The sequence below is a fragment of the Syngnathoides biaculeatus genome, chromosome 22 (genome assembly GCF_019802595.1).
Source record: "Syngnathoides biaculeatus isolate LvHL_M chromosome 22, ASM1980259v1, whole genome shotgun sequence".
Taxonomy (NCBI): domain Eukaryota; kingdom Metazoa; phylum Chordata; class Actinopteri; order Syngnathiformes; family Syngnathidae; genus Syngnathoides; species Syngnathoides biaculeatus.
This window is the reverse complement of record NC_084661.1, coordinates 13,247,766-13,275,290: the sequence shown is the minus strand read 5'-3', so window position 1 is coordinate 13,275,290 and position 27,525 is coordinate 13,247,766. Positions and strand designations below refer to the sequence as shown.

Genomic DNA, 27,525 nt, shown 5'->3' with positions numbered 1-27,525 from the left:
AGGAAACCATTTGTTTTGCTGCAATTTTAAAACATCATTTTATGCACTTTTTTTTTGTTGTTTTTCCAAGTCATTAAATTTTGGCAGGGTTGTTAACAACAACTGTGGTGTTTCAAATTTACAAGACATTTAATTTGGACTTTACAGACAGAAAGACGTACACGTAAACCAGATACAGGCACCAAATTGTAATCGGGTCCTCAGACCAGCCGTTCCGCGACCGTTATTGTTCTTTGATCGAGTCTGAATTCATTCAATAGCGACACCGTCCATCCATTTTCCAACTATCAAGAGAAATGAACGCAGACTAGCGTCAGTTCAGATGCTTCTCTCTCTACATTCACACGTTAGCGGACCACAAGTCCGGCCTGTGCTCAATTGCAACAAACATTTTACACTCCTGCTTGATTTCAAATTTAAAAAAAAAAAAATGCTAAATAACTGTCCACCTAAACAAAAGCTATCACTATCGTATGAAGGGTATCTAAAATAAATGCCGCTCTCCTGAAAACACTCCTTCTGTAGTGTTTGTTGGACATTTATAAGAGAGTGACTAATAGCCTGTCTGAACATGTTAATAGAGCAGATGACACCTTTCATTAGCGCCGTGACTAATGGCTGAACCGCAACACGTACATTCACTCCGGGTTGGGCGCAGAATTCCTCACGTTTCCCCTCGCGCGGTCGCCGCATTGACCCGCCACAACCCAATATATGATTCATTTATTTCACACAGAATGATACATGGCTAGACAACTGTACACATTATATCAAACTAACAAAAATAAAGAAAATACATAGTTGAAACGCGAGAAGCGCAAATGGCATCGAACATATGAAAGTTACACTGTAAAAATGCAGTTCTTACAATTGTCATACAACCAGACATTGTTATTATTGATATACTGTACATTTCCATTCATCCTAATCATCCCGGGTCGGACGCTCGATCCCCTTCTGGAGCGCGGCTGCGGAAAGATGCGGAAACGTCATTATGACGGCGTTTATGGCATGATTATAGTCACCATGAGCAAGGAGGTCGTATCAAATTCCTGGCTACGGAGCTGCTTGAAATAACACACAGAAGTCAACACTTTGTTTTAGCCGTACAGGTCTTTGCGTGGGAATGCCGCTCCCTGCTCGCGAAACATTAGTTTGGAACATTATGGCATTGTCAGAATTGATACGATTCAAATACCGAGTAGCTGGCTGTTACAAAATACATAATACACCCTCGGAAACACAGAAAAAAAAAAAAACAAAAATAATAAAACAAAATAAATTTGTCGTGATTTACTACCGAAGCAACAGACAGAAGTTTGTCAAACAGAGATCTGCGTTTACTGTACTACAACCTAAATAGACTTGAAGCCAATTCAAAGATTCACAATGAGTGTTGCAATTGAGCCCTTATGTTCTCTGAGAAGTAGCCAAACTGAAAACAGGTATCAGAACCGACTTCCCCGATCTCTGACACCCCCCCCCCTCCCCCCGTCATTATTCACATAGAAACAAACTCTACCGGAGTACACGTCCACCCCCAAAATATCTCTGCGTCGGAGTTTGCAATGATACAGATTTAAATGAAAATATATTTATATAATTTGTGGATTTTTCACAGTAGTTTGTACTGCACTGTACCTTTTTGTCCATCTATTTATGCCTACGTTATTGTCACCTCGGGGGAGACTTATTGAGTCACTTGAGCGGAAAGTGTGGCTTCATTTTGAGAAGAAAAATTGTCTCTCGGATTTCATAGCTCTGTAATCTCTGCCGTCTTCAGCGTGGTAAGTACTAGTGTGCACGTCTTCCGTCTCTCCAGGCCGACAATGATTTAGGGGGCCGATTACTCCCAAAAACTTGTCCCGTCCCCCTCCCCCTCCACCACCACCACCACCACCCATTGACAACACAGTTTGGAGAAAATGCAAAACAACATTTGCTTTGGCACAGATTTACATTGTCGCAATGTCCATCTCCCTTGATCGCCTTGGCCATGAGCGTTACTACAAACACAAGTAGCCCACTGTGGTAATCCTTGGCTCAATACACCATCACGGACGAGTCTTTGTGTTTGTGTCGCCATGTCCCGTCTATCCTGTCTCCTGGTGTAAAGTCAATGCACTCTAGTGTCTCGTCGTTCCCAGCATAAACCCCCAAACGTGAATGCCCTCTCTGTCCCGGCAGCGCTTTTAGATCTGAGTCTCCTGGACGTTTTCCTTCGAGGTCCCCTTGAAGAGGAGAGGCTCCATTTGGGGGTTCTGGTTCTGACCCATGAAACCTTTAATCGATCCGTGCAGGCCCATGGTGGGCATGGGGAGAGACATCGGCAGAGGTGGCGACATCGAACTCGGGTTGGCGTTGGTGCCATTTCCCGAGGAGACCAGCAGATTGGATGTCGAGATGGGGACGGGCGTACAGGAAATGGGGATTTCCTGGCCTTGCTGGTTCTTGTGCATTCCGCCTGATCCCATTCCGTCGGAACCGATACTGAGACCCATCACGTTGTTGTTGAAATGATGGCTCTTGTAGTAATGGTTGAGCGTATCGGAACGGCCGATGTTGGGAAGGTTCACTATTTCGGGATGGTGTATCCTCAGGGTTCCTTCTCCGCCACTGCCAGTATTCATTGTGGACCCGCCCGAGATACCGCTGCCCGCGCCGGCTCCGATCTCGTCTTCCACATTGACGATTTCGATAGCTCTGGCAGGGCCGTGGTGCTTGTGCAGCTGGTGTTGCTTGCGGAGCTTATAGAAGACCACCAACATCACGGCGGCCATAAAAGTAATGGCCACGAAGCAACCAATGATGATCTTGGTCGTTTTCATGACATCATCCAGGCCGGGGATGTTCGTTACATCGATTAGGGGCACAGTCACCGCATTCTCTGTGGCCCTGTTCGCTCGTGGAGACAGCGAAGAAAGAGAAGAGAGAGAAGGGGTTATAGTGATGCCGTCCAACACTCCTCTTTCAACCGTAGGATTAGGGAAATCTATGAAGGTTTCGTTAATGTACTGTCTTGCTGAGTCCCCTCCCACCACCGTCTCGACTGACTCCACGGTGACGGTGGTGAAATAGCTGTAGTTGTTGCTCGGGTCGGAAGCCGATACATTGAGCACAGCGGTGGCGGTGGTGTTCCCGGCGGAGTTGGTCACCATGCACGTGTACGGTCCCGTGTCTTGCACGGTCACGTTGGTGAAGTTGAGCGTTCCGTCGTGCAGCACCGAGATCCTGACACGGTACGATCCGTGGGTCATCTGAGTGCCGTTCGGAGTGAACCAGTTCACGGAGGTCATGGAGGTCCCCGTGCGGCATTTCAGCTCAGCGGCCATGCCCTCGGTGACGTTGAGGTCTGTGGGGGGCTCCACGATGACCGGGGCGTAGCAGGTGAAATGGCTCTGATCCAGCTCTCCGATGTACTTGCCCTTCAAACCTGGCGGCGCATGGCATCGGGCGCAACAGGTGGTGTTGTTGGGAACCGTTTCTTTCAACCACCAGCTGAGCCACAGAACGTCACAGTTGCACACCCATGGGTTGTGGTTGAGGTGCACCCTCTCCAACTGGTGCAAAGGGGTGAAGAGGTCATGAGGCAGTGAATGAAGTGAATTGTGTGAAAGGTTGAGCTCCTCCAAGTTTTTGAGGTCATCAAAAGCATTGCGTTCGATGACCGACACCTTGGAGTGCATAAGCCACAGCTTTCGAAGTGACACGAGGCCCTGGAACGATCCAGGCCGGACTATTCCCAACTGGTTCCCCGACAACTCCAACTCCTCGAGTCGAACGAGCGGGGTGAGGTTGGGGATATCCTTCAGGCCGCACATGCCGAGATTCAAGAAGCGCAAGTTGACCAGACCTTCGAAGGCCGCCTCTGAGATGAAATCCAGTTTCCTGAGTTCCCCGAGATCGAGACGGCGTAAAGAGGGAACGCGGTGAAAGGCGAACGCCGGCAACGTCTCGATGGGGTTGTTTCGTAGCCATAGTTCCCTTAGCTTGCTGAGGTACTCAAAGGCCTGTGACGGTACCACGGTGAGACGGTTGTCGAAAAGCTCCAGCGTGTTGAGGTTCGGCAGCCCATTGAACGCTCCCACCTCGATCTGCCGGATGTGGTTCTTGGAGAGCTGGAGGATTTCCAGATGCCGCAGGTGTTTAAAGGTGTCAGACTTGATCACCTGGTGTGGAGACAGAAATACGGAGGCATGTTTGTAGCACCTCCCGTCAAAACGTATGAACCGAACGCCGCCGTGATGTCACGCTCACCTGAATTGTGTTCTCTTGGAGATTGAGGTATCTTGTGTTTTCTGAAATTCTCTCCGGGACTTGATCTAGAGTCTTCCTCGTACAGATGACACGGCTCGCCTGATTGGAACAGCTACAGGGGATGGGGCAGGGGGGCGCCGCCTCTGTCAGCTGAGGTCCATTGTTGTGGAACCACAACAAAATGTGGACCAGCCAGAGGAGGGGGGAAGGGGTCCAGGGGCTGGTCACCATGACAACACGCATGGCAACTGAGTCATGACCCACCCCGACGACTGTATGATGGTTTAAATCACCTCCTAACAGGGGAATTTAAGTGCTTATTTTTATGTTCATATTTTATGTTCTTGTGCTGTTTTTCCTCCTTCAAGTCGACTGCTTAATAATTTAGAACGATGGGTGTAATGTTATATTAAAGACTCTATCATTAATAGATTCTTATTTTACTTTGCTCATGCTTCTTTGACTACCAATCACCTTGTTCTTCCTTGCATGTCATTTTTAAGAACGCATGTCCTTTTTTGTTCCCATGACAATTATTAGTACAAACGTGGATTTGGGAGGGATTTTGCTGCGGAAAGCGTCTTCTCTGCAGAGCTTGTTTGTTTCTTCTCGCTGTTGAAGGAGGGGTTGGGGTTGTGAGGGGAATAGGGTGGGGGGACGGATTGGTAGAAGAGAGAGAAAAGGAGAAAAAGAAAGAAAGGAGGTCAAGTCATGCACAGTGCGGTAGCTTTGAGATATTAGCCTAACACATTCATGCAAGGATGCCCAGGACGGAATTTAATTATGAAAAATATGACAATGTCTTGTTGCCGGAGACAAGCAAGGTCAACCTTTGAGTTGCGAAGAAGTGGCTTTCCAATTGCGGCCTGTCATTTTCTTTGACCGTCAAAAAAAAAAAAAACCAAAAAACAAAATAAAATAACCGAGTAACTAGTCGTAGAAAAGCAGCAAAACTAAAAATTGCCAGTTAACAGTGATATATACAAACTGGCAGAAAGATTATTTCGTATGACAGAATGAAATTATGAGGGTCCGCAGGACTGATCGACGTCTACGGTCACTCCAGAGATTCCTGCAATCCGTTCTAACGCGACAACACAAACGACGCCGTCACGCAGGACTGCCAATTAAGTCATAATTGTTATTGACCGCATGTGCTGCGCGCAATCAGCCAACACGCAATCGAGCCCCGCGCCGATGCCGCCGACGGACCCCGACAAGACAACGCAAACGGCGATACGCATCCGTAGCAAAATCGTGTCCTTGGTTGCGAGGGTGTCGCGCGCGCAGTTTTTTTTTTTTTTGGAAACGCCTGCAAGTCGACTCGCTAAATTTAGAAATGCTCGGGCCAGTTCCCCTTCCGCGACGATAACCGCAAAAGTGCTTCCTTGTTTCGCAGACGCGAAGACGTCCAGATCGTCGCCCTCTTATCGGCCCGCCGTCCCCGAACAAACATCATGGATGCACATATCTTTGACTCTCTAACAAACCGTGGATTTTCGCACGCTCCAATGGCGGCGTTCTGCGTCTCCTTCTCCTATGCGGCGGCAATGCATGGGCTCCTAGAAACACGGTTGCTGTGGCAACCTGCTCACTCACCATCTTGTGTTTTTACTGTCCAGTGCCCCATTCCACGTTATCATATTTAGCAGAGCTTGATGAGCGTTTGGCTCCTCGGAAAAGGCAAAGCAGGCTGCGCCGCACTTAAATGTCACATACAATCAATGCGCTCATTCAGATGTTAAATCCGCATTCAGGTGGGAAAAGTGAAGGTAGACGTGAGGAAAAACAAAAGCAGTGTAAAAAAAAAAAAAAAAAAAAAAAAAAGAAAAGAGAGAGGTTACGGATCATAATATCCGCCAGGTTATGGTCGGTCTCTGCGGGGGACGGGAAAAAAAATAAAACAAAAAAAAAAAAACAGCAGAGAAATCTTGTTGCAGTTAAAGAAAATTCATGAGGGAGTGTGTTTGCTAAAAATAGACTTTTTTTTTTCAGATGCTTTGCACATCCCACTGACTTTGTCACATACTTTCACACACTCGCATACAGGCACACGTTGGATACAGCCACCCCGACTGTAAACAACAACATACAGTAGCACCGATACACAAACGCGGGCGGCTGCGTGCAAATTTCGCTTTTTGGCTCCTTTTGCCGACAATAATATGATGAGGTGACCACAGGTTGATGCAAAATGGAAGCTCAAGCCAAATCGTTAGCTAATTAAAAAGCGGGTGAGAGACTGACGGCGCTATTCGTTTTGGGGCGTCAACTCACGATTTTTTTTTCCCTTAAGTTATTCGTCTGTCAAATTAAATTAAATTAAATTAAATTATAATGTATAACATAGTAATAATAATATTATACACTATATATAATTAAAATATTATTTAAAAATTGGGAGGGATTTTTATTGTGTGTGAACACAAATTGACAAATGTAAAGTGATAATGACTCAGTTATTGGCTTCGGCCAAAATGTCAGAAAATCAGCAAAAAACGCTGATCGCGATATCAATTAGATGTTTGCCAAAGTCAGATTTTGATAATCCGTGTTTGGATGGAAAATTACAGAAATTTGAGAATAATTAAAAAAAAGAAAAAAAAACTGTAGATCTGAAAAATGTGAAGTTAAAAAAAAGGTCTTAACCAATGAAAAACGATCAAAAATAGTTCTCAATGAATTCGGTAATCAATTAGTTGTCGATTGATCGATGAATTGTTGCATCTTTTCCCATTCTTGCTGAACCGAATCATTTCATTCTCAGGGAACCGACTCGATTGCAACTGGACGTGTTTTGGTCTTAGAAGAGGTTTTGCCTCTCATCCGAACCAGACTTCATCAGTTTTTGGGGGGTTTGGACAGACTAGTCAGGCCTGAGAAAAGTTGTCATCTTCATTGAGTTTGGCATTTCTAATCTTCTTGGATGTCTTCAATACGACAGAATTATTGTTTCCTTAATCCACAAAGCCGCCTTTCAACAGAGCCAAAATGGTCAAAATGTAGCTTTATCCTGAAGGCATGAAAAAAAAAAAGTAATTTGCTACTTCAATGGATTACCACACATACGGGATATTTCAGAGGCTATGGTCGGTGGTTTCTCCCCCCCCCCCCTTTTCCCACAGCCTTGGGGGAGCAAAAAAAAAAAAAAACAGATTATTCACATGTTAAAGACCACACAAGGTAACAAACCTTTCACTGTGTGGGGAGAGGGAGCAATGGGGGGGGGGGGGTGAGACCTTGACACTGGAAGCCTGTTGCCTTGACATGCCATCCTCAATCTCTCCACCATATGAGGCGAGTTATGTCTCATGAGAGGCTCCTCAGGTAAGAGGTAATAGAAAATTACAGACTTTTTTGGGGGGCGGGGGCGGGGTTGAATCATGCCATTGCTGCCACGCCTGCAATTTTTATTTCTTTTTCCCCCCTCTGCCGCCGAGGCAAATTCTCAAAGGTGTATTTCTCTCCTGTTTTTTTTTTTTTTTTAATCTTTGCCGTTCTTTGGTGTTGAGAGCAGATTGCAACAATGTCGGTATTGATTATTCGATCAGGCCTGAGAGAGCGCTCAGTCGTGAAAAGACAAATTAGCTGCAAGCTGCTGACCAATTGCTACAAACCAATCACGGCGTGATCGTATCAAGCCTTTTCCACAACACAGTTGTTAAGGTTTATGAAGAGGCAAAAAAAAAAAAAAAAAAAGCAGGCTGTGGGTTGTTTTCCAGGGTGGGGAGGGTCAAAAAATAAATACATTGGAACGGTCTATCTACTGGTGGCGTGTTTAGTCCACGCGAGGCCTGACGAGACGACGGCGTGCACGAGCACAAAGCGACACAGGTGCAGCAGGGCCAACATCATCTACTGTAACTATGACAACACTAGATTGATTCAGGACGTGGGAATCGGGCTAGGCAGAAACGCTGCTTCATGCCAAATGCGCCCTTCAAGCGACGGGAAAACATCGCAAAACGTTCCCCACAGAAACCAGCCGAGCTCGGAGACGACCGGCGCTGGAAGCCGCTTCTCCCCTCGCATGATATGCACCACAATCGACACAGAATGGCCTTATTCATCTATGCAGCTGCGCTCCCTATACGGCGCACCTTCCTCCAGAACGCAATTGAGATTCTGAATAGGCCTAATTCTGCACATGCTGCATTACAAAATGGCTTGCACCCATTCGGGCTTAATGACAACTGCACCCACAAATCGCCCCCCCCCCCACCCTCCACCCTCCACTCAACCCCCTCCACCGTTTCTTTAAACATGTGCTTACATAATACATTTGCTTTTATGAATATTATCATCGTTTAACCCCGCCAGCTGTAGGTGGCCGCTTCCCTTTTCGCCCCGATTCATTATTCATCGCGTCTAAATTGTCATGCATCTTCGCAGTCTCTGCACAATTTGCCACCTGATCGTCTTCGCTTGACGCGCGGAGGAATCAAACGGGATCGCCGCGCCGGCCATTTCATCCTCCTCTCAGAACGTACACACCTGCACAAATATGCACTTACCTCGGCGCTGCGGCGTCTAACGTTGATGTTTTTCTTTCAACATCCCCATCAGCGCTCGCTCGTCTGTCTCCCCCCCCCCCTCCCGCCCACCCACCCCTCAATTCACCCAAAATGGATTGGCTTGTCTCCCGGGCTGAGAGCTGCCCTCTTCTTGCTCGTCTCGTCGGCTATTCCGCAGCGCCAACGCAACGCGGGGGTCTGCACGGCGGCATCTTCCAGATGAGCACAATCCACGCCGACAAAGAAGTGGAAAAAAAGGGGGGGGGGGCTTGAAAGGGGGAGAGCGAAATGCAAAATCAGTTTAAAGGCCACTGGGGGACGATGATGTTAGTGTGATCACATTGGATTGAAGGGGACGAGGATGCATGCGCGCGCCTGGTCACCCTTGGAGAAGGCGCGCATGCAGGCTGCGCACAAGCCACCCCCCCCCCAACCTCCCCTCCCCGCCGTCTTTACGCACATTTCGCATGTCGCCCTCTCTGAATCCCACTAAGAGCAGCGAAGATGTGCCTCTCATGGCTACACCTGCAGTCATGGAGCCATTGAAGCACTTTATCCGCATGACTTGTGCTGTAAAAGAGCATTATGCTGACATATTTTAGTCGTGACTCAGCGGAGGAACACATCAGGACAAATTCAGCCTTTGATATTAAAAAATATATATATTTTTGGATCATTTACAAGGTAACCTGCAAACCTTGTGCTGGCTGACTTAATTTATGACTTGCTTAACCCATGTAATGACTTCACTTGTTTGAAAAGTAGTGGGGATTCGACTTGACTATTTTATTTTATTTTATTTATCACAATAACTTGGGATCTGCTTGAAACTTGAATGTTAAGACTTGAGACTTAATATAAAATGGATAATGGACAATGCAAAAAAAAGAACATTCCCAGTATGTCACACGTCTGCCTAAAAATGTCGTCATTTCAGCCTACAACGACGCCACTTGGAACTTGGGAAACAACTAGTACACCACCTGCAAATGTAAATTTGCAGTTTGGGCAGTCTCTTCTTCCCTATAGGGCGGGAATTAAAATTAAATTGCTGCCCAGTTAGCCTGTTTTGGGGCTTATGTGTAAACAAAGAGTTTATTTGTAATTATTTTGGGGGCAAAACTTGCTTCATCTTTTTCAAATATTATTTTGAAGTGATATTGTTGGTCGATCTATTAATTAGCATATTACAATTTTATATATTTATCCATTTAATATTCACGTGCTATTCAAACAGATACTTAGAAGTTACTCAGCAGTTACTCAGTACGTGAGAAGTTTCCCCCCCCCCCCACTGAATACTTGAGCAGTTATTTTAAAGACTATTTTTTACTTTGACTTGAGTCAAACGATTGTAAAGTAAACTTACTGGAGAATATTTTCGGGCTGCTCCAGAAATGTCTGCACGTAACGACTCAACTGGACTGTCTACAAACTGAGCAGCGACTTGGTTTGAGTTTTTTACCAAACTAACTTGGGACTCGTAAATGATTTGGAGACGTCTCCATCGGATTTATCAAGACAGGAATAATGTATATCCCACCATGTAATATTTTCTGTTGTGAGGCTATTGCATCGGGCTAGAAGAAACACCTACCATGTTGGGAAATGGGGTGCAGCAGGAGTCGGTTTCTACCCCACAAGGTATTTTCCATCTAGGCTAATGCCCCCTACAAAGCTAATTTCTGGACAAGATGGCTACTTGTCTTTGCGTGGATCAAAAAGGTACAGACAAAATATGTTTTGTGTGGATTTTGAACAGAAGTTAAGTATTTTTTAGCCTTGAATCTACAATAGCATAATTTTTTTTTTCACCCACTCAAGAATCTATGCCGTACATTGTGGCGGAGAAGGCGGGGGACAGAGAGTGGAAGTCTACATCGGTTTCTGACAATGTTTGTGTCAATTATTACATTGCACCCTCCAAAAGTGCGAAGCAGCTAGGATGGAAATCAGCACCTCCGAATGTGACGCCGTGGTCCTCCGACGGAAAAGGGTGGAGCGCCGTCTCTGAGTCGGGGAAGAGAGCCTGCCCCAAGTGGAGGGTATGGGTTTTGTTCGGAAACTAGCGAAGAATGGAGCAGGAGATCAACAGTGATGCGGACTCTGCATCGCTCCGTCTGAAAGTGGAAGCTTTCCATTTAACCATCGATCTACGGTCTTACCCTCACCTCCGGTCACGGGCCGTGGGTCACGACCGGAGAAACAAGATTGCAGATGCAAGCGGCCGAAATGAGCTGACTCCGCAGGGTGTCGGTGCTCTCACTTAGTGATCCGGTAGGTCTTCAGAGTCGCTGCTCCTCGGCGTCGAGAGGAGCCAGATGAAGTGGCTCGGGTGTCTTGTTAGGATGCCACCTGGATCCCTCCCTGAAGATGTGCTCCAGGGTCATCCCACCAGGAGGAGGCCCAGGGGACAGCACGGGAAATTCTGGAAAGATTATGTCTCCCGGGTGGCCCGGGTATGCCTCGGGATTCCCCCCCCACACAGGATAAGATGGCTGAAGTGGCTTCAGAGAATGGATTTCTCATATATGGATAATGGCCCCGCGACCCAACCACAGAAAAGATGAAGAAAATGGATGGATAGGTGATCTTTAAGTGGGTTCTAAGGTTACAAGTCACGTTGATGCGTGAAAAATGTTTGGCATTGGTAAGATTTTTGATGATCACAAAAAGCTATGCTTGGATTAGGGGTGTGCAGACTTTTCCTATCCGCTATATGTCAAAGGGAGCCCTCTTCTATCAAAATGACTTAAATGAGACGTCTATTCTGCAGACCTTGCATACAAGACTTGGCCAGCGCATCAGATTTCGGCCATGTGAGCGTGTCGAATTGCCCCCCTGCACATTTGACGTGTCGACTCTTATCGCTTTTTGTGCTTCGCTGTCAGCTCTACGTTGGCGCATCTTCTCTCCATCCCAGAACCGCACTAAAAGGTCAAAGGACGCGGAAGGCCGGTCGCGCTTCCGAAAGACCCCCAAGATATGCCGCCACCCCCCTCCCCCTCCCACTTTGCATCTCCGACCTCCCCCCCCCCCCTCCTCGCTTTTGCACTTCCCCTCCCATTGAATGCCGTCGCGAGCATTGTTTGCGAGCGCCGGCTTTTTTTTTTTTTTTTTTTTTTTGCTGAAAGCGGCGCAGCAATGAGGTCTCTGTGCCTTTTTTGCCTCCGTCTTCCTCTCCCCTCCCCCTGCCCCTCCACGTCTACCCATCCCTCCCCCCCCCCGCCTCCTCCCTCTCTCGCTTTCTCTATTAAATTTCCAGTCACACAGCGGTGCAGAGGATATTCCTCCTTTCCCTTGTTCCCCCTCTTCTTTCCTCCCCCCCCCCCCTGAAATCTTAGCTCACAACCCAGTCTACGTCCCAACCTGGCCGCCTTTCAGCGCTCGCTCTCTTCTCTGTACATCTTTTTTGCCTTCCAACCTCCCCTCGCAGCCCCCCCCCAACCCCCCGCCAAGCCATTTAAAATGACTCCACGCCGCCCATGCCAAGTCCCCGGCCCTGCGCTCCCTCCTTCCCCCGCTTCTCACTCCGTGTCCTCACTGTGTCATTGCACATTGAATCTGATATCCCCCCCCCCTCCCCCCCACTTTATGCATGTATGGCTTTTTGTATTTGCGGGCACCCTTGAGCATCTGTGCGAGGAAAGAAGGACATGGATAAATAAACACCATGACTGTATTGCTCATGTCATCGGTACATGTAGTGCACAGAGGACAAGCGCGCGTGACGCTTTCCAACGCAACCCGAAGCCCATCAACTCTTAACGGCGCGTTGGGAGCCACAGGAGACGAACGGGGGAGGGGGGGAGGGAGGGAGGGAGGGAGGGGCGAGGATTTTGGCAGAGACATGCTAGCGCGCCGAGACATATGTGGCATGCTGATAGCGCCACAGAGGTGCAGCTCACACTGTGAAGCGGTTTTGGGAGCGATTGAGGGATGGAGAGGGATTGGGGAGGCGGGGAGAGGGGGGGGGGGCAACTGGGTGGAGGGTGCCCGGACGCACGCCCGTCAATTCCAATCACCGATGTGGGGGTGGGAAGTATACGTTTTGTGGCGACAGTATATTGGGAGGCTGAGAGAAAAACAGTGAGGAAAAACCCTGGTGTCACAGTATCTTAGCAACTGCCTCCATCTCCTTGGAGACGGAAGGCTGACATCATTTCCTGTCTGGGAGAGGAGAACTCACTCTAGGTGTCTGTGCGATTATGTGGGGTTTGATTTAAAGTCGTTACATGTCACCTGTGTGCCTAGGATAGGGACACAGAGTGCGGTTAGGCTAGCGTTGGGGTTAGGGTGCTCGGATTAGGGTTAGGTAGATGAAATTAGGGCAATTCACACGTAGTTGGTGGATTTCAGTCACAAAACAGTTTCACATGATAGTATAACTACACCTTAATAATTTGGGGAAAGAAAATTGAATAGGATGACCAACAATAAAGTACAGTTGAGTTGAAGTCATCCTTTTTATTTCACACATGCATTGAAATCATGTGAATACAAGAACTCCGTTCGCTGCCGTATGCACGAAACGTGTATCACAAAAGCTCATCTGGACCGTCACGGTCACAATCGCGAATTTTCAAAGTGAAGCAATTCAATAATATTAGTCGAGGGCCTCGTGAGGGACCTGTTAGACATATTTAGCCTTCACTTCCCTCTTGTGGATAAAAATGGGACTTGCGATTAGCCGTCGCTTGTAAATTCAGTTTTGAAAAAAAAAAAAAAAAAAAGATTTTACTTCACTAAAATGCTACCGACCCAGAATGGAAAGAGAGTTAATATCATTTCTCATATAGCAAGACTTCAGAATTCTAATCGGGGCAATTGCAATCGTCGGCTCATTTGTTGTCGCACATTTCCGCTATTGTAACATGATTATAAAATGATATGTGAACATTCAAAGAAACATCAGGGGAATATAACACTGCACAATATAAAAGTCATGCCACAATGATGAGTGAATGCATTGTTCTCTCAAGGGAATTCTGGGGGGCGCTGACACAAATCTCCAGAGTCAGCAGAAAGCCGTGGGAGCATGAAACACGCATTATATGATTTCGAGACATCCCAGGAGAGTTTGATGTGTTTCACAGATAACGCTTCAGCGGAAGCATTTCAAGGGAATTATAAAGAAAATTAAAACTATTTCGTGAGGTTCTGATTTTGCCATCACCGCTCGATCTTATTGGACAGAAGTGGACCTAATTTAGTGGCCAATGAGTGCATCTATTTCACCAGGAATGTGACTTTTTTTTTTTTTCCTAGAGGTGGTTGGTTCATTTATTTATTTGTGTCCGACTGAATAAGGCAACAAAAAGTGCACTGCGCTCGTCTCGCCGCTAGATTGTGCTGTTGCAACAGCTTTGGATTTCTAGAACAGGGGTGTCAATTTTTTGGGTACAGGGATCCTTTCCAGGGGAGACGTTTGCCCAAGGACTCCTCCATATTCCTAAAATCAAATAAACATAACTAGTATGTGTACCCCCAAAATAAAAAGTTGTCTATTTTTGAGAAAATAAATGTTAGATTTTAAGTATTTTTTTCATGTGGGGGGGGGGAGTCATCTTTACATAAACAATAGCATTGGTGCGCTGAAAAAAATGCAATTTTATGAGAATACGTTAATATTTTTCCCAACAAAGTTGTAAATATGATACTTAAGTCAACTTAATTCATAAATGATCAATTTCAAACTCGGTAAATTGAGGCGATTGTAAATATTGCGTGCGGAAATCTCGCCCCTAGGCCGCTCTTCACCTGTGAGCCGATTGCGTCGAAAGATAATAGATGCTCTTGATGCGGCGCTCTTGATGCACCCCCCACCCCCGGGGGCGGTGCATTTATGCGCTGGAGAGTGGCACTCAATAAAACATCTCCGAGGGTGTTCACTTTTTACTGGCTGGGCGTGAATTGTTGCGGCGAAGAAGCCGTACCTCATCCATCTGCGAGGTGAAGTTGTGCGCATCATCCGTATTGGAGCGGTGACACTAACCCCGGCGGCCGGTCCCCAATCTCTCCCACCCCCACCCACCACTCCTCAAGCCTCACTTAGTGCTGACAAACGAGCTGAGCCGCCGGCGCAGCGTTCAGCAAAGAAAAGTCTGGCGATTCTCCACGAGGGAGAAAAACAAAACAAGGAAAACTTACAGCACTTTTGTCATTTTTTTCCACAAGCGTGTATACAATTGATTTTTGCAAATTTTGTATTATACTGTGGTCAAATAACAAAAAAAAAACCCAAGTATTTTCAATTTCTGACATGATTTGGAAGCTTTTTAATGTAATAAATGCATTCCAGTACTAAAAATCACCATATGGCACTGATTTCCTTTCCTCAATGTATTTTATATTGAATACAGAGTCATGACAAAACAAAGACGTTAACATCTAAATTAACTACTGTACTGTATTCTTATGCCCCCCCCCCCCCCCACAATGGTCTTTGAGCTCCATGAAATCCGCCTAGCAACACGTGGCCAAGCAGGAATAAAGTCATTATAAAATTAAGCATGTTTAAAAAAATAAAGTACTATGACTCTTGTCAATTCATAATAAGCCCACAAAAAAGAACAATTTTCACTTTCACATGATGAAAATTTGGTAAACTGATGCAACTTGTCACCCGCCCAACCCAAAAAAACAATACTATTTATGTTTAATGTATTTTAAAATATATGTTCGAAATAACCAATTTCACGGGACTGTTTCCCCCCCCCCCCCCAGTGTATTTTTAAACATTTTAATTTTACAATAATAAAATTGAAAAAATCATATTTGGGGAATATAATTTAAATTACAAAATAATTCTGACTTGTGCATATTTTATTCTGTATTTTACATATGCATGTAAAAAAGTTAAAATCCTAATGTGAAGGAAAAAGATGTCTTCTTACGCATTAGCAAGTCTCTTTCGGTGTTTAAAATTAAAACTCTTGTTTAGCAACCTAATTTTTTTTTCACGAAAGGTCAAGTTTTGTTCTAAAACTGTATTTCAACATTTTCTCATGACATTGAAACAAGGACAACCAAACCTTACCAGTAATACTGTGTCAGTTGTAATTTCTTTAGCCCCTCAATGGCCTTTTGTATTATATGTTAGCATGAAGCTAAGATACATTCATAAGTTTGTTGAGTTTAACAGACAATGTGTCAGTCTTTATTTTTCTTGTAAACTTTAAATGGGAAATGCAATAAATATATTTTTGGAAGAATTGGATTTGTTAGTCTCAACTCAAGAATTTTTTTTCCCCCAGATTATGAATCGAGGCCGCTGGCCACTTTAAAAAAAAAAAAAAAAAAGAAAAAGAAAAAAAAGAGGAGACGTAGCTTAGACAGTGCAACGTTGCGACTTTTTGTCTTTTTTAGTGCAGCCATAAGACTGAGAACAAAAGGGAAAATGTATGTGTGGAGTGTTGTATGTACCTGACTGAAGTGGAGTCTGCTTCAGCAATTTTTTCCTTATCACAGCGTCACGAGGACGGTGCAGTCTGTGACATCTGAAAACGAGATATGTGCGCACCGTGAACCGCACTCAGGGTAAACTGACTTAAAGTATCAATGTCGAAATAAAAAATTGCTGAAAACATAGGCTGCACGCTCAGCAGAGGTGATTATAACATTTAATCACAGACTCCCATCGCTGCTCTGCGTAGACTTACTTGCTTGGAGGGTTGATTCACCCCACAACCCCCCCCCCCCCCCCTCCCGCCACCACCGCGCAGTTTGAGGAAAAATCTCATTCACCAGATGGATTACTAAAGGGGGGCCCTCCGACTGGCCCTTATAAATCATTCTTTAATCAGAGGCCTCCGAGATTGGGCGCAGACACCCTCGGGAGCAGCACGGTGACACTTCGACTCCTCCCTGCGTGACGTTGTAACGCTGGGAGTTTTTAACCTTCTGGTCCCTCCCCACCACCACCACCTTCCAGGGTTGTCACGGGAACGAAGAGGGATGACCCGACCCGTGCCCGAAAGCAAACGGCTGCCACAAAATTACAGTCAGTCAATGGAGATCGGCTGTTTTATTCAACAGCTTGTACTCAGCATATCGCTAAATATTCGCCGACTTCAGCAAAATCGCACCGGCTAGGCTAATGTTGCCGTGTCTGTGATGCCGATTTTTAACCAAAACAACACAGTTATCATTAAAAAAAACAGCAAAATAGCACTACACAGTATTGAGGATCAAGCCAATATGTTGTAATTATTTAATTTTTTGGGTGTGCTTTGGAGGTGCACCGATATCGACACCGGTATCAGCGCTGACACTGTTTATCCGCGTGCTTAAAAAGGCTCCCATACCAAGGCACCGACACCACATCACCTGCAGCAGGGTGCAGTCCACTTGGTCTGCAAGTGGCGGAAGGGCAGATGACGCCGAAATGTTAACTTTCACACAGTCATCGTCACTTTCTGTGGTACTACTTGTTGTTTAGCTATTTCCTGCTATCTTGGTTACACTTAATGTTTTTTCTGGCTTATACCAGTAAGTACCTCATTTCCCCCCCCCCCCCCTACTATTGATAAGGTCCTTCTCTCATGTTTCAAATCCATATTTAGGGTTCTTTGTGTTTTCATTTATCAAGATGTGATAGCATGATCTCATTTGCTTTGGGATATTATTCGGCTATCACTGTGTTGTTAATAACTTCGTATTAGCAAAGCTTGCGCTGATGTAATTGCTACCCACAGCCACCAGGCGGCATATTTGCATGGTATATATAGTTTGGTATGGGTATGCAGTTATGTATTAACACGTGCTCGGTGTGATTTGAATTCATCGGGTCGCATCCGTGCAAATTCCCGTGGAAATGTTCGTCTGCATGTTGGAATTTGTCTTGCGCGTCTTGCCGCGGAGTCCGTCAAGTGTGAGAGCTCAGCGCGTGTTTAATGCAAAGACGCCGTGACGTCAGCGACTTTTTTTTATTATTTTTTTTTTCTGCAGCTGTTGAGAGTGTGTGCGGAGAGTCAGTTCAAGTTGTCAGAGCCGCGCGCGTCTTCCTCCCCGCCGGTGCGCCATGACCGGGGCAACGAGAGGGACTCTTGGAGGAGGTCGTTTGCCCCCCCACCCCCACCCCCCACTGCACACAGATGGGAAGTTTGGACGCGCATCACCGAGAGACGGAATGCGATCTTTTCCAATGCTTTGGAGACATTAGGGAAGATTAATTAAAAAAAAGAAAAAAAAAAAAAGATGCACTCTTGGTATCAATGGAGAGATGGCATGCGCGCTCCTCCTCCATCGCCGGCTTACAAAAACATCAGTGTGCTTGTTGTCCTTATTGCTTTCCTACGTGGGCTACTGCACTTTATTCCACGCGGAGCCCCTCGTGCTGCCGGTCTCGGGGGATCCGGCTGCGGGCTGCAGTCGGCGGCTGCCGGCCGACGGAGCCTGCGCGTCTCCTCCTCCGCCGTCGGCGCCGGACGCGTCCCGGGTGAAGGCTCCCGGGGGGCCGCCCTCGGCCGCGCTCCACGCCAGGAGCGACGCGCCCGGCACCCCCAAGTTCGGGAATAAGAAGTTGCCCAATGCCATCATAGTTGGCGTGAAGAAGGGCGGAACCAGAGCGGTTCTGGAGTTCATTCGGATCCACCCCGACGTGAGAGCTGCCGGGACCGAGACGCACTTCTTTGATCGGCACTATGACAGAGGGCTCGACTGGTACAGGTAAGGGGTTGTTAGACACCTCATTAGGTACACCAGTGTATTCCAAAAATCCCCCCACGAGTTCTGCTTTTGCAATATTTTTAATTAGCAATGAAGTGTGTAACTGTGTCTTGTGAAGGGATAAAATATTCAGTGTGATGCAGTGCGGATGGAAACTACTTTAAAACCTCCCTGTTTAATCAAGCAGGTTGCTTGCCTTAGATCTTAAACTTGCACAGGTGCACATAATTAATATATGGGAATATAATAAAGCTTTATTGAGCCAGGGCACGTATTTCACACTTATGGAGGGGGAAAAAAACAAATCACTGCACACCACCAAACACGAATGTCACAAAGTGGAAATATAAATGAATTATGCACCTTGTAGCATCCAGTGGAAGAGCATTAAGCAAATATATATATATATCCTGTAAAAGATAAATCATTCCAGACCAATTAAGAAAAAGTTGATAGTTAACTGCGGTGCCCCTGACGATCCCTCACCACACACTAGTTGGGAATCGCCGCTGTAATGCATGCAACATAAAATATACATGCAGTAAACGTTGCTTCTAGCATTAAAATGACTATATTAAAATGGGAGATGGATTTTTCCCCCCCACCCTCGAGAGAGCTACTTTGAGTTTCATTCTTCTTTTTTTTTTTTTTTTTTTTAAAGAGAAGCTGAGACTACTTTTTATGTCCAGTTAATTAAACCACTTGTCAGCCGTCGTCAACGAACTCGTACTTTTCACCTCCCCCCGCGAAAAGGAAGTCGGACTGTGTTGGTTATTGATCCCGAACTGAGACATAGCGGGCCTTTAAAAAAAGCACGGCCTCATTAAACGGCTACATTTGTCGAAAGCCTGTCAGATACTTCATTAAGCATACCTACACAATCCATATTGAGAGCCGACACAAAATTTATCTCACTTGTAAAGGCAGGACGCTTGGACTGCAAATACGGCAAGGTATCGCGAAACATTCATTCACATTCACGTTCATTGTCGTCTGTGATTTGCCATCGAGCAGTACAGTTCATATGAAATAATTGCTAAAGAAAACCTCCGCAGTGCAGTAATTGGCAGTCGGGCATCGTGATTGTCAGACGCCGGAAAAGGTCGAATGCCAACGCGCAGACTTCTGAGGTTTGTGGGCCTTCATAAGCGCGCGTTTTGCTTCTGATGAGTAAAGGTCAAACTATGGATCTGGACGGCCGTTTATTGACCAGCGGAGCTGCGTGCAAGTGTTCGCTCAAACAAGCGAAAAAAAAAAAAAAATGGAGTCAAAGATGCCGGAAAGTTTCCAAACGGTAACAAAAGTCAGAGGATTGGATGTAGTTAGTGCAAGACGGGCTTAATATCCATCCATCCGTCCATTTTTTCTTAGTCGCTTATCCTCACGGGTGTCGCAGGGAGTGCTGGAGCGTATCCCAGCTGTCAACGGGCAGGAGGCGGGGTACACCCTGAACTGGTCACCAGCCAATCGCAAACAGCCACTCTCACAATCACACCTCGGGGCAATTTAGAGTGTCCAATTAACGATGCATGTTTTTGGGGATGTGGGAGGAAACCGGAGTGCCCGGGAGAAAACCCACGCAGGCACGGGGAGAACATGCAAACTCCACACAGGCGGGTTCGGGATCGAACCCGGGTCCTCAGAACTGTGAGGCCAACGCTTTACCGGCTGACCTACCATGCCGCCAAGGGGCTTAATGATAAAAAAAAATTAAAATGACTTAAAAAAAAAAAAATTAAACAACTAAGCTAACATATGCTACATGTTAAAGGTAAAACGGGGGGATGGGAGGTGGGGGGGTTCTCATCACTACCATAAGATAAACCAGGAAAAAGAAGATCATAATTTTATCATGTTAAAAAAAAACAAAAATCACGATATGTTCAAATTTTAAGTTACTTACAATGTTTATTTTAGTGTGGCGTTTGAATGTTACATAAGGTAAAGTAAATAGTATCCCTAAATGTGAAAAATGTTCCATTTAATATAGTTTTCTTTCAAGTTTAAACGTTGTCTTCCGATACAGCGACAAGAACAACCACGGCGATAAATATTCCAAAATGCTTGCCGTTCACTGTTTACATTTTTAAATTTTAATCAAAGACAAGATGCCACAAAAGCCCCCGCCTGAAAAGGAAAGCACAGTGATTGGCGTCAAGGAAGTATACAGAAGCGAGAGCCTTTTAAGCAGAGTTTAGTCGAGGTAGTTAGCGGAAGTGATGACGACACTACGCCAACGTGTGCATGAACATCCCCATTTCCAAATCAAATCATCTGTAAACTAGTTATTTTTAGGGTAATGTTGAAATATGTGTTCCATTTGATATGAAACTTTTGCGATCATAGTTTGTGGTATAGTGTGTGTATATATGGTTTAAACCATTAAAAAGGGTAATTATTAAAGTTGGGCTGCGCCAATGCCATTTTTTTTTGTTCGCGTCTCAGCTCAGTCCCTATTAGCTGCACACAGTTTGGATTTGATAGACGGGTTTCGTCCATTTTAGCGGATTTACGTTTTGCACCCGCTCACGTCGAGACTACAGTGTCCTATTTTGTAGGCCTGTCAGCGTATCAGTCACCTGCCGCTGGATGTGTTGTGCGGGCCTTCACGGTGATTTATCGCTCTTGAAGTGTGCTACACGGTGGAGATGCGCGCGACACAATTCTCCCGTGACAAGTGCTTTGCTTCGGCGTCTTCATTTGCATCGAAAAACTGGGTTTGCGGCTAAAAAGGAGCTTCTCGCTGGCAAGGACATGGGGGTCTTTTTCCAGAAGTGGGCAAAGCTCTCACACACGACTTATGTAAGAATAACTACACACTCTTGTGTAAAGTGTGGTAATATGGAAGTACTAAATTTAAATTCTGTACAGAAGTGAAAATAAAACAGGTCAAACATAGAAATTACTTTTTTACGTCACCAGTATAAATAACAGTTTTGATAACGGCACATGGAAATGAGAAAGATTGTGCCACATTTAGAGGGAATGAGAGGAGCCACCTTGATAGCTCTTATCTCGGATTTTGTTTTTTTAGGATTAGACGGAGTTGTTAATGTTGTTGTTGTAGCCAGGCAATCGCATTGTTCAGTCGACTTCTAGTTCCAGGAAGGGACCCACTTCCTTCGGGTGTTTCCACAGGTCCATTACGGTCAGCGTAGTGGGAGCCGCTGCGCAGTTGAGGATGTGCTGCGTGTCGTGAGGGCCCTGTCCGCATTTCGGGCAGAGGTTGACGATAGTATTGTCGACACGAGCCGTAGCGGAGTTGCGACAGTTGGGATCTCGTGGCCCGCGGAAGATCAATTTCGGTTTTGTCCACCTCGGAGGTAGGGTAGCCACCAAGGACGACTACCGGTTTGTAGCCGGCCACCGCGTCTTCAACCGCCGTTCGACGGCAATCTTGTCACTTTCAGTCATTTTTGGTTAATTTTACTTCTCCCAGGTTCTCGTTCCACCTTATTGCTGTTGTCCCATTCATTTTTTCTCGATCATAGCTAGAGCTCCATCAGTCCAGATTTCAAGTGTGGTGGACTTGACTTCTTCTCCCCAAGTTTTTTGTACATCACATCATCATCCACGGAGGTTGAAAAATGTGACAAGTCTATTCTGACAGAGTAGAAAGTGTGTTCTAATGGAGATTATAAAAGTACAAAGTTGCCATACTCAAGTTAAATACAGATACTTGAAATGTTTACTCGAGTACTGTACCATGAATGAAGATTTGAACTGCTTCGTTACTTTCCATCAGTTGTGTTTTTTGCCGCTCACTTGCATTCCTCGTAGTCGAAACATCTAATGATCCCATTTCCCTTCATGGAAAGGACATTGTGTCCTCTGTGTTTGAGTTGCTTAGCTTGAGCGGCTTTCAAAAGACTGCCCCCCCCCACCCCCAGTCCAAGAAAGACCATGAAATAAATAATTGAAGTGGATGTAAACAAAAAGACTTCACTTTGCTTTTATATTTCCTTCAGAGGTTTGATGCCAAGGACTCTTGAAGGCCAAATCACCATGGAGAAGACTCCGTGCTACTTTGTGACAAAAGAAACGCCGCACAGAATCGCCGCCATGGCCCGAGACACCAAGCTCATCGTTGTGGTCCGAGACCCGGTCACCCGAGCAATTTCAGACTACACCCAGACTTTGTCCAAAACTCCCGACTTGCCAAGCTTCCAGGAACTAGCCTTCCAGAACCAGAGCGCGGGCCTGGTGGATGCATCCTGGAACGCCATTCGTATCGGCCTGTACGCCCTTCACCTCGAAAACTGGCTGCGCTACTTCCCTCTGGCTCAGATCCACTTCGTCAGCGGCGAGCGCCTCATCACCGACCCGGCAGGCGAGCTGGCTCGGGTGCAGGACTTCCTGGGACTCAAGCGTATCGTCACGGACAAGCACTTCTACTTCAACCGCACCAAAGGCTTCCCGTGTCTCAAGAAACCAGAGAGCAGCGGTTCACCTCGCTGCCTAGGAAAGTCCAAGGGCAGGACTCACGTGCAGATCGACCGCGACGCCATTGAGCAGCTGCGAGACTTCTACAGACCTTATAATGTCAAGTTCTATGAGATGGTGGGTCATGATTTCAAGTGGGAGTAGAGATCAAGGATTTTCGGTATTTTTAAGAGACCTTGGCAAATTCCAAGGACAAATAAAGCAAATCCAGTCCACTCCACTGGAGTGAAGCCATAGAGCAAAGATATGAGATGAGCAGGGATCACCTCAACTTTACCATTTATCTTTCTTTACATTCATACGGACTCGATATGTATATAAAGCAGATTAAAAGGATACTCTGGAAAGAAAGACTTTGAAAAACTACCAACAAAGCGTTGGAATCCTCAGTCCGTAGAGAAATATGAATTAGAAGCACTTTACAGCATTTTCTTGCATTTCATCAGATTTGTATGCAACGGTAGTTGTAATAATCATTTAATTTAAGAATTTGCGCACCTGTGGACTATTTTTAAAGGCGCCCTTGATTCAAAATTGCACTGGTTCGCTGAAAGAGCGCCACGTTAAGCATTTCAGCCACCTCAATCAAATTGACAAGTCGTTCGCCTCAATCGTTAATCGTCCCCAGTCAGATGCGAGATCAAAGGTTTCATTTGTCCTCGCTTGTCAAACTGGGTAAGCAATTTGAAAGGATTCCCCGTGAATATTCCCATTTATCCGAGCATCGAATCAATCGTAACAGAACTGTTCTGATTGTCTTAGAAGACGTTTCGCCTCTGATCGGACCAGGTTTATCCCTCTGTGTACAAAGTCTAGATAGGACAGTTCTGAGCTAGGGTGGAAACCCAAATACTATTCCCCGAGTTAGAGGGACGCCCCAAACGAAGAATGCCGTCGCAGTTTTTAGGACGAAAATGACGTGGTGGAATCATCTTTGTTCCTATACCATAAGCCCGACTGATCCATTCTTTGTAACACAAAACAAAGACAACAGCGTATCTAGTGGCTAGCTTCACAAGCAGACTAGTATGAATGCTACCTCACTGTGGGGGTACTGAAAAGAGGGAAGTCATATTTAAGGCAAAGCAATAAAGTGCGTCGCAAACCAAACCGAATCAAAGCATCGCGGTCGGTGGAAACGAGGCTATTTCATAAACCGTCTTCTTCTAAGATTGGTTTGAAGACAGTGTCGAGCAAATACTACTGCTGTACCAAAAATGGCAAAATACATGTTTGTGTTAAATTGCTGCTTTTCTTAAGATGCTTGCCAATTTACTTCAGCAGCGCACGCACAGCGAAGACTTCGGTCTACTTGCTTTTTGTCTTTTATTTCTGTAAAAGAAAAATCCTTCAAGGTGAAAACTGGCAATCATGAATAATAATAAAAAAAAAAAAGCTTAACCTCCAAAATGTGGTCAACATTCTTTAAATACGCGCGCAAGTGGATTCTTGCCATACGAAATGAAAAGGTGTTTTTTTTGTTTTTTTTTTGGGGGGGGCAGGCCGTCGTAATCGCCGAGGCTCTGCTGTGGGTGGCGGTGATATGATCGGCGGATGAGCGGGTGTGAGGAATTTCAATCACTGTGCAAAGACAAAGGAGGAAGCACCTCGCCGTTGCAGGTTATCAAATAGACCGGGAGAATGATTGCGGAGAAAAGTTTGGATTTGGCCTCCTGCGCCGCATACTAAAGAACGAACGCAGGAGAGCGGGCGATCAGTTACCGCAAAAGCGACTACATCACTGTATTCCTTATCGGTTTTTGGAGCGTTGTGCAGTGAAGGATGACACCCCAGGATATTCTGCTGAGAGTATATTTTTTATGTTCTTGTACGAATGGTTAAAGGAGATGTTGGGACTTCCATTTTTAGCTGTAAGTATTTCACTATCTTTTGCATAGGAACATTGTAGTTTGATGACTTTGTTGCCCCCAAAGCTAAGAACTGTGTGGTCACGGTGATTCCAGTAAACATGTCTAGTACAAGTAATCAAACACAATAAACTCTGGAGATAAGTAGTCATCAAAATTATTCATTTGTGCCACTGAGTTACGATTGTAACACGAGACAAATGAGTCCTCTTTAGGGTAATTGACCCCTCCGTACAGGGCACTTAACCACGCCTCCTGAAGTGACGTCACGCCACGTGCGCTGACGTAAGACAAACAATTCGTAAAAATGGCAAATACAATACAATGCAATACATTCTGAACTGAGACAGACGCCATGCTTCTGATTTCATTCAATCATTCACACGTAGCAATGTTATGCTAGCGAAGAACGTCTCATTCATTTATACGAGAAGTGTATTAAAAATCAAATATAGGGCATATCTTCATGCAAACACAGTCTGGGTAAGCTTCGGCCGCGAGCCGGCAAGAAAGCGACACGTTTGTGCAGTCCGATCATCGCTAAATATCGCTCAACAAAGAATAAGTGTGTCAATCGTTCACACGTAGCAATGTTATGCTAGCGAAGAACTTTGAATTCATTTATACGAGACATGTATTGAAAATCAAATATAAGGCATACCTTCGTGCAAACATATCTGTTCCGGTTGATATTAGATGGATTTAGTTGATGATGCGGTCTTCCACAAAGTTTGATCCATCGAAGGTATTTTTCGTACTCGGTCTTCAGTTTTGGAAAGGGTACGAATCGAACACCACCAACTAGCCTTTCAGGATACCTGTCGTCACTATTACAAAGTCCGTGACTACACCTCTTAACCATATCTATTGTTAAAGAACCCAAATACGCGACAAAACCTATACTGGACCATGCAATAGTTGTCAGAGAAAATGGCGGGAGCAAAAAGGGGCGTGGTTTATGCAGATCTCTGGCCTCTGATTGGTCAGTGACGCAGATTGCGCAATATCCAAGGAGGGGTCAATTCAAGAAGAGGCTTAAATGAGCAACAGCAACTTAAAACAATTACCGTAGTTCCCGGCCTACAGAGCGCAAATGGAGTACATTTGTAAAGGAAATACCGTTTGGCACATACATACGCCACAGCTGTGTAAAAGCCGCAAGTCCTCACACATTGAAACACGAGAAAGACGGTACACAGATAGAGTTGAACACTAGCGCCGCGCTAACGCTAGTGCTAATATTAGCGCAACGCTAAAGCTAACAGAGCCAGCAGTATACATCACTGAAACACGCAGCAACATGCTAGTCGCTCGAGAGCAGGTTGAAAGCGTGTGAAAAAAGTCACGGCTTGTAAGCCAGAAATTATGATAGTAAGAAACTGTTTTAGTAAACCTACAAGTTAATGAACAGGATAGAGAGGCGAATGTTTATCATACAACCCAAAGTCAGGGTTTCATGTAATAAAACGCTGGGTACATTTTCCTGAATACAAATTGTTACATTGGAGTCCATGATTGTTACTTTTTTTTTGTTTGTTTGTTTTTTCTGCGATAAAAACGGAGTTACGCCACTGTGATGCATTGTGGGGTGATTATTCGCTATACGGCCACAGTGTTAGTGTGCATCTCTCAATGACAGTCAGTACATTGTTAATTCACTTCACAATTTAGTGTGTTTAGTCTTCGGGCGAAAGGCCGGCGACACACTGTACTGTTTACCAATCAATCGCAGAGGACAAATTGACACCGACAACCGTTCGCCTTCATTTTCACACGGGGTGGGAACAAAACTCAAAGCTGCTGCACAAAAGTCAGGCAGATGAACCATTAAACCACCAAAACGGAGGAAACTGAAAACTATGAATGAAAAAAAAAAAACGCTTTATTTCTGTCATTTTTCATTATTAAAACAGACACCTCGATGAGTCGAGGTACAATTTGGCAGTTTGTGTACCAGAGCTATTATTGTTTAAAAAAAAAAATGAAAAAAATACATGATACAGCCACAATTATATCAACTGGACAGCTCAGCGTCAAAACTGCTATCACCCTGGCATACATACATTCATAGATACATAAATTCTAAACTAGTGATTAGTGATTTTACACAAAAACAGAATAATTCTTGTGATTCCATCCTAAGTGCAGAAACTGCCTGGGTTGCTTTTACAACCTACAAGGAAGCCTCTAAGTGATGTCATTTCGTGCTAATTAACTACTTAAATCTTTCCTAAATGCAAACAACCAGAAAGAAGACATATTTGGATGTGATTTCTCTTTTTAATCTTTACTCATCGCACACATGCAGTACATACATCATTATAATCAATATTAGTATTCGAATCTCAGCATTTGAAACAAGCTAATCAGTTCTAGCTAGTCTCGTATGTATGTAGCTGTAAACATGGCTGCTAACCAGTGAGAAGAATTCTGGGCTTCACTGTTCCTGTCTGAGAATTGGGTTCGCTAAATTGTGCAGCAATGGAAGAAAATGACGTCAAAATTACCTTTTCTGGAGAGGAGGGTTCCAATCTGGGCAGCTGGTGCCAGTTCCAAGTGGCTCCAAGGTAGTACCAACATTAAGCTTCTCCCAAAATCACACAAGGTGATGAATATAGAAGATGAATATACTGCATTTTGTCATGCAGTTGTAATTATTTGCATTTCATAACTTGATTTTTTTCAAGTTTCTGTCATTTCACTTAAAAATGTTGTTCCTTCTGCTCTCAATGTGCCACCTTTAAATCCTTCCCTACTTCCTGTTCCTGTCTTTT

At 45.2% G+C, this 27,525-nt stretch overlaps 2 protein-coding genes across 7 annotated transcripts; one reads left to right on the top strand and one right to left on the bottom strand.

Moving 5' to 3' along the window:
- lrrc4bb (leucine rich repeat containing 4Bb) lies at window positions 1–27,476 on the bottom strand. Of its 6 annotated transcripts, XM_061810440.1 has the most exons (6): window positions 27,259–27,476; window positions 16,197–16,270; window positions 10,937–11,236; window positions 10,731–10,836; window positions 4,258–4,869; window positions 1–4,169 (listed from the first exon to the last, which is right to left on the bottom strand). In XM_061810440.1, the coding sequence occupies exons 5-6, from the start codon at window positions 4,498–4,500 to the stop codon at window positions 2,193–2,195; spliced, it is 2,220 nt and encodes a 739-aa protein (XP_061666424.1). In that variant the 5' UTR covers window positions 4,501–4,869; window positions 10,731–10,836; window positions 10,937–11,236; window positions 16,197–16,270; window positions 27,259–27,476; the 3' UTR covers window positions 1–2,192. The 6 variants fall into 6 exon arrangements, with proteins under 6 accessions (XP_061666424.1, XP_061666426.1, XP_061666427.1 ...); XM_061810442.1 differs by lacking the exons at window positions 10,731–10,836; window positions 10,937–11,236; XM_061810443.1 differs by lacking the exons at window positions 10,731–10,836; window positions 10,937–11,236; window positions 16,197–16,270; window positions 27,259–27,476 and adding an exon at window positions 8,772–8,836.
- LOC133496003 (heparan sulfate glucosamine 3-O-sulfotransferase 2-like) lies at window positions 17,995–23,027 on the top strand. The gene is made up of 2 exons (XM_061811113.1): window positions 17,995–18,440; window positions 22,409–23,027. Exons 1-2 carry the CDS (start codon window positions 17,995–17,997, stop codon window positions 23,025–23,027), a joined length of 1,065 nt encoding a protein of 354 aa, XP_061667097.1.
- Window positions 27,477–27,525: the final 49 nt, after the last annotated feature.